Source organism: Eptatretus burgeri, chromosome 2, assembly GCF_056783735.1.
Source record: "Eptatretus burgeri isolate ZD-2024b chromosome 2, Ebu_testis_v1, whole genome shotgun sequence".
Classification (NCBI taxonomy): Eukaryota; Metazoa; Chordata; class Myxini; order Myxiniformes; family Myxinidae; genus Eptatretus; species Eptatretus burgeri.
Window position 1 is genome coordinate 152,760,624 of NC_140962.1, and position 7,500 is coordinate 152,768,123.

Consider the following 7,500-nt stretch of genomic DNA (forward strand, 5'->3'; position numbering starts at 1 on the left):
TATCGGAAGTTGTTTTTATTGCCTTGAGGACGCGACTCTTGGACACATTTGTCCTTGTTTCTTGAATAAATGGTTAGATAAACATGTCAAACATTTATTTCTACCTTCTTGTACACTGTAATACAAATGGTAAACAAACAATCAACTGACAGAAATCGGGCGCGACTTCTGACTCACCCTGTATATCTATACATATATATATATATATATATATATATATATATATATATATATATATATATATATATGTATGGGGCTGCAAAAGTAGGTATACAGTAATGAAAACAAATGCAGTCCTTACTGTATCCCTACTTTTGCAGCCCCCTGTATACATATATATGTATATATATATATATATATATATATATATATATATATATATATATATATATATATATATATATATATATATATATATATATATACATACATATATATTGTGGATCCGGGGTGGCGGGATTCTCACCCGACTCTTGGCGCCACCCTCACCACCGCCGCATCCGGGGTTTATAACGCCGGCTGGCTCAGCACAGGCCTCGGGTCACGCGTCTTCAATCGCGATACCAACGTAATTCTGAATCTTACCAGTTGGGGAAATAGAACCCCGGTTACAGACTGGTTTTGTCAGATGCCGAGCGTTTTCTGCCAGTCTGTAACCATTTTGGTTTTATATGCCAATCGAACAGATCGTTCCTCGACGTGACACGAATTAATCCATAGCGGCAACTTCATACGAACCAACCAGATTTATTGGGGAACACGACACAAGCAAAACATTCATGACAATGTTTTTATGAACAATCTTTAACCCGTTCTTAACTAGGGAACTACGGATTACAGGTTTCGAGGGGGTCGCTACCGAGATATGCCTTATACAACGCGTAGACAAGACAGACAGACAGCATGCATGCAAACAAGACAGAGTACTTGGTGATGTTTCATGGATGAGAGGAAAGTGTCAAAAAGCACGAATGTCGCTCGTAACAAGCGGATGTCCACGGATTTGAGCCCCCATCTCGAACTCGAACACGCCGCACGGCGAGACGGCGCTCGCCTTCCTTTTCCGCACCGCACGTGGTCTCCGCGCGCTCTGACCCCGCGTAAGGTCGACAGCACAAGACCGTCAGATCGACGATGGGCCTTAGCTGATCTCTCTCTCGGTCTAGCAAACAAATCCAGGCCTGGCCTGTGCACCAGACAAGGCCCAAATCAAGGTGCCGGGCTCCGGCAAGCAGATCGGCAAACGTGTCGAGCCGTGAGGTGAGCAAGGACCGTCAGAGGCTCCGTCGTTTCCTCTCTTGCCTTCCCGCCTCAAAGCCTGACTTCTCAACTCCGTCCTCTCAGTTTCTTTCTCTGCAGAATCACCTTTTCTTTCCTTTTCCATGCTCACCTCTCAAAGCCGGCTGCCGTTTCTCTCACAACAGAATCACCTCCTCATAAGAGTCCATCGCCGACTCGACGTGCAGGCCGCCTCTCCCACTGCCCAAAAAGGCAGACTCAACGTGCAGGCCACCTCTCCCACTGCCCAAAAAGGCAGACTCGACGCTCTCAGGTTCAGCGTCTCTCCGGCAGATCCAACACTGTCCCTCCTTCGTTCGCTCGCTTCAAAACACGAGCATGCCTCGAGAGCGACTGTTTCCCCAAACTGAACCTTTTCACCACAGTTTCTCTTTCGTTCGCTTCGACTTAGAGCACGCCTCCCTCAGCGAAGCCGACAAACTCCTCCCCTTAGCTCCACCTCCCTCTCCAGGCCACTCCCCCTCAGCCGACTGGGCGGGGCCTATCGTCCGGAGAGGGGAGGAAGAAGAGGGAGCCCTTGGAACACCACCACTGTACAAACAATAAAACATGCATTTAAAATCTACACCTCCCGACACACATGAAACATCCATTTTACCAAACAACCTCGCTAAACATGCATTTAATGGGGGATCTGAGCTTATCCTATATTTAGTAGTCCAGTAAGGGCCATTTCCGCAACAATGTATATATATATATATATATATATATATATATATGTATATATATGTATATATATATATATATATATATATATATGTATATATTGTTATGAAACAAGATGAGATGCATGCAAATTTGGATTTACCTCAGAAAACCCAATGAAGAGGAGGTATTGCAATAAGACAGGAGAGGAGTTGAGGCTACGGTCTCTCGGTACCTTTGCACGCCTGCCCGAACGCGCCACCAATACGTTTGGGGGGATTCTCCATGGTGCGGTACCCCCCTGACAACTGGCGCGTCATCTCTTGCTTCAGGGGGCTTTGTGCAGCTCGCGTCAGCCCGGAGAAGGAGACGCTTGAGTTGGAAGGGTGGAGTCCAGAGTGAGTGGACGGAGTGGTAGGCGGGACCAGGTGGGTGGAGTCAGTGTCGTGTGGGCGGAGAAGAGGAGCCAGAGTCCAGGCGATGACGTACGGAGTCTTAGAACAGCTTGAGCGGGAGGGGAGGCAGGGCAGAGAGAGATTGAAGGCTCCACTCGGACCTTTATAGGCCCCGCGGCGCAGGGCGGGGGGCCAATCCGAAGCGCTGTGTCGTCACCCGAATCGGGCGCTCTGATTGGCCCTGACCCCCTGCGCGGCCGGAAACCGCAACATTCCATTTCCAGAAAGATGACCCCGCCGTGGAATTGTCTCGCTCCGACCCCACAACATGATATGAATCGCGCACACCGAACTCCACGTCATGAATTGCCTTGCTAAACCGCCTGGGCCGTGCCCTGACAACAGCCGAAGGTCCCGCATGCCTGCTCGGGCGCCCTGACCAGCGCTGGTCAATGTGCGCCACGTGGCCCGAGCTGTACAACATGGCAACGCCTGATCGCAACTTCGCTGGCCGTAGAGGCGAGAAGGTGAGATGTTATGGCAAACCCATTCACAGATGGTAAGATGTGTCCAATAAGGTGTCACGAGCTAAGTGCTGGTCTGCCTTCAAGCACATTCCGTACAGTGCGCTTCGATCACATTCCCATGGCCCACGTGGTTTGCGAACGCATTCGCCCGATTCTGCGATCGTGTGCACTGGGCCATCACCGATATGTGTCAGAAATTGAGGGGGAAGGATCGGTTATATAATTATATGGCGGTTTGGAATGAAAAGGATGTAGATATGTGGCAGATGGAGAAATGGAGGGGGGAAAAAAACGAATGCCAATATAGCTAGTCCAGAAATGGGTTGAAAGGAATGCACTGCTTGCGCCTTGCACACTCACATCCCACCCAACATGGCGTGGGGTTGCCTTTATATTATCGGCCTCGGTACGTGTTCCGTACAGCATGGGCATCGTGCTGGGTGTGTTTCCTGTGTTGTGAAAAACACCATCCGTGCAGCCTTTTAAAGAGATATTCATTCGTCTGCTTTTTCAATGCAACCGGCAATCTTCCCCAGATCATCGGAAGCTCGAGTCGACAATCTCGAGCTGCCGAGCATACTGTATAACTCGCCGCAAACGTTGGGTCGAGGGATCGCGTGGGTACGGGAGCTCTGTGGTGTTCGAGTGCCCTTTCTGTGCCCCACGCCTGCAGAAGTTATTGCGAGGGTATGGTGGTTTCCTCGCAGCCACAGCACGTGCTGCATGCAAATTCGGATTTACCTCAGAAATAAGCAGCAAAGATGAGTCGGAATGACGTTAGAAATGAAATGAAGAAGAAATGATGTAAGCAAACCTACCTATGAGATCCTCGCAACGCACGCCCCCGTTGACCCGCTAGACAAAAGGGAAGGAACTATCTACACGTATATTAATGGAATAACTTTCTTGGGACCACTGTATGTTGGATGCATGTGGTTCCGAGAACCGATATATATATATATATATATATATAGATATATATATATATATATATATATATATATATATATATATATATATATATATATATATACATATATATTTGGAAAGTTCTATCGATGCTTGTAAACATTGAGGGTATTTGATCCATCTTATTTGTACCTTATCTCTACCTCATTAACTTAGCTCATCAGTTTACCTATTTTGTATGTTCGAAATATTCAGAGGAACTTGCATCAGTCAACATGCATATTGCTTCAGAAACATAATCTTCTTGAGGTCTTCATTCAAGCCTCTTTCTAACGGACAGTCATTTCTCCCCCCCCCCCTTTGTGAATGACCTTCACAGGGCGATACGAGAGGCACATCAGAAAGTTCCCCTGCACCTCGTGCACTCACAGCTTCATCACTGAGGCTGCGTTGAAGCTGCACTCTAAGATGCACCGGCCGGTTTCCAGGAATAAAAAGTACAAATGTGCCACTTGTTCATTTGCCACGGGATATAGAAACAGATTTGAGACACATGCACGGAGTCACACAAGAGAGAAGAGGTATACCTGCAGCGTGTGTGGTAAGGAATTCAATGTGTCCGCAAACTGTCAAAGACACATGAGAATTCACACAGGGGAGCGCCCGTACACGTGCAATGTGTGTGGCAAGGTCTTCGGTCAGTCATCATCACGTGATGTACACATGAGAATTCACACGGGAGAGCGCCCGTACACGTGCAATGAGTGTGGTAAGGTATTCAGTCATTCATCGTCACGCGATGCACACATGAGAATTCATACAGGGGAGCGCCCGTATACCTGCAGCGTGTGTGGCAAAGGATTCAGTCGCTTGTCGTCGCATCGTATACACATGAGAATTCATACGGGGGAGCGCCCGTACACTTGCATTGTGTGTGGCAATGGATTTGTTGACTTGTCGTCATGTCGTATGCACATGAGAATTCACACGGGGGAGCGCCCGTACACCTGCAGCGTGTGTGGTAAGGGATTCAGCCGCTCATCACCGCTTCGCATACACATGAGAATTCACACGGGGGAGCGCCCATACACCTGCAGCGTTTGTGGCAAGGGATTCAGTCGCTCATCAACGCAACGTATACACATGAGAATTCACACGGGGGAGCGCCCGTACACCTGCAGCGTGTGTGGTAAGGGATTCAGTGACTCATCATCACGTCGTATGCACATGAGAATTCACACTGGGGAGCGCCTGTACACTTGCATTTTGTGTGATAAAGGATTCATTGCCTCATCTGCGCTTCGTATACACATGAGAATTCACACGAGGTAACGCCCATGCGCTTGCGAAGTTTGTGCAAAATGATTTTCAGGTCAGTCGCATCTTTTTGAAGCACACACCGATGCACACCTGTGAGAAGCCCTATCCTTAAAGAGTGTGCTGCAGGCGATTTGTTCAGTCGTCGGACTGTCAGATTCATATTGGGCGAGTAATCGTGCAAGTTTTGCACGAAGACATTCTCAAACCCTTCATACTTTCGAAAGCATCGTCTCATCCACATGATGAGAATCTATACACCTGCAGTGTGTGTGGGATTCGGTTGCTCACTCGTCGGTGGATATGAAGTGGGACGACACACCGACCGGACGTCGAAACAGATACATTCCAGCTATTCGCACTAATTAATGTAGGAATCTTGTTTTTCTGCATTTATTCTTCGTAAAACAGTGTAATATTATTTGCCGATGTCTGAGTAGGTGTTGAGTTATATCCCTGGGCTTCTAAAATAATTGCATGTCTTTAGTAACCTCGGAATTGTGATTTTGAAAAAAACCAGTAGCACTTAAAAACTCCACTATGAACTTCCTTTTTTGTAGCTGAAGAAATGTTGAGGTATAAAGACGCTTGGTATGCTGCCTGTGGCTCCGAGTTGCATCGTTGATGGGAGTGTGGCTATGCGACTGATGCAATGCCCCCTGTTTTCAGTAAGCTGGTACTCATTTTGCCGACCTGAGAAGGATGACACGCTGGGTCGTCCACCTGGTGTTATTAAACAGCATGACAGGGGCTCGAGCTCAAGACCTTAAGCCAGCAATATATAAGTTGAATTAAAAGACTATTTTAACCCTTTGAGATGAATTATCACTGCGTTGCTTCGAGTCGTTCACTTCTCGTTTGTTCATTCTTACAATGGGAACATGCCATGAGTCGGGTTTTAATCCTCCAAGTCATTCATAGTGCTTCTTTCACGTTGGCGCTTCCTGTGAGTTCATAGCTCAGAGTTTTCAACATTGTTTTTAGCATTCGTCGATTTTGCATCAAAAATAGTCTTTCAGTTCAAAAACAAAACCCCCATCATCTCGGCAATTTTATTCCGCTCAATATTAATATGTGCAGTTTAACAGGATATTAAGGACTTGCCAATGATTTGTACCCTTCAGAGTAAAATCTAATTAAAAATCTAGTTATGCTACGAAGTAGTCATTTGTTATTACCCCGTAAGAGAAGCGAAGATCAGGGTGCAGCAATTGGTTCACTTTGATTGTCTGTCTACAAACGTCGGTCGATGATCCAGGAACCACTTGATTTCAATTGAATTTTATATTTTGGACACTGTCATAACACCAACCTGCAGTTTAACAGTAGTTTGCTTCTGAATTTGGCAAATTGTATGGAATGTCACCCCGAGCGTGCTTACAGTGATGAAGAGCAAGAAGATGAACCTGTCTTTAGAGAAGATATGGATGACAGTGATGAAGGAGAGGAATATGTACCCAGCACAGAGGAGGAACACATGGCCAGTGACAATAGTGACGATTCATTTGTGACGTGCTTGGACTGTAAATAGATGAGTGACCCAAACTGATGTGTGAAGTGTCTGTGAAGTTGGTATAATGCTAACTCGTATAATTTATGTAAAACTTATGTGTATTCAGTTGTCTCGCAACATGTATTTTTTTTTTTACGTGACGTTTTTCACCAAAATGTTTTCTTCAAATTCAGTGACCTGACCTGAATAAACTACAGGCCCTATGATGCTTATTATTTTTTCCGAAGTACTGTACTTGTATCCATTGTCATTGCTGTGTATGAATTTGCTTGGAATTTGACAATGAGTTTTTGCTCCAGAAAATGTGAAAGACTCAGTAACTTTTTCTTTTCCCATGATTTTTCCAAAATTAAATTTTAAATATACCATGTCACATATTTGTTGATGTTTGAGAAATGAAAAACTTGCAGAAAAGGCAAATCTATAAGATGGCATGTAAAAGGTTTTTTTTTTTAACAAGGGTTGGTGCACACCCCGGTCCACCAAATTAAAATGGCATTCAGGGGTAAAACCCATCTCAGCTTAACGTGTAGTTGATGAAAACGCAAAAAAAATAAAAATGGTAAATGGCTTGTATGGAAACTATACTTGCTACAAAATGTTATATTTGAATCGTTAAATTGCTGTGTAAATGGTTGGAAGTGTTTTTGTACTTTATTTACGAAACTGGCCAAAACTCGACCAAATTCATTTATGAACAAGTAAAAGCGCAACCAGAGATTGCAGACCCTTGACAGGACTTTTCTGATGGTGTATTTTGTGTGGTTTTTGTGTACTGATGTGTTACGTAATTAATAAGAGATATAAATATAACTGCCACTTTATAACTGCTGGCAGCGATGACAGGGTACAAAGACGTCCTGCTTTAATACAACCCCACTTTGATCGGACAGCT

At 45.3% G+C, this 7,500-nt stretch overlaps 1 protein-coding gene across 1 annotated transcript in view; it reads left to right on the forward strand.

Annotated features, from left to right (window-relative positions):
* LOC147033585 (uncharacterized) overlaps positions 1 to 7,330 on the forward strand; it is an 87,103-nt gene extending 79,773 nt beyond the window's left edge. The window contains exon 3 of the mRNA XM_085856660.1: positions 4,155 to 7,330. Coding sequence (XP_085712786.1) covers positions 4,155 to 5,107 — 953 coding nt within the window. The 3' untranslated portion in view covers positions 5,108 to 7,330. The remainder of the gene's footprint in view (positions 1 to 4,154) is intronic.
* Positions 7,331 to 7,500: the final 170 nt, after the last annotated feature.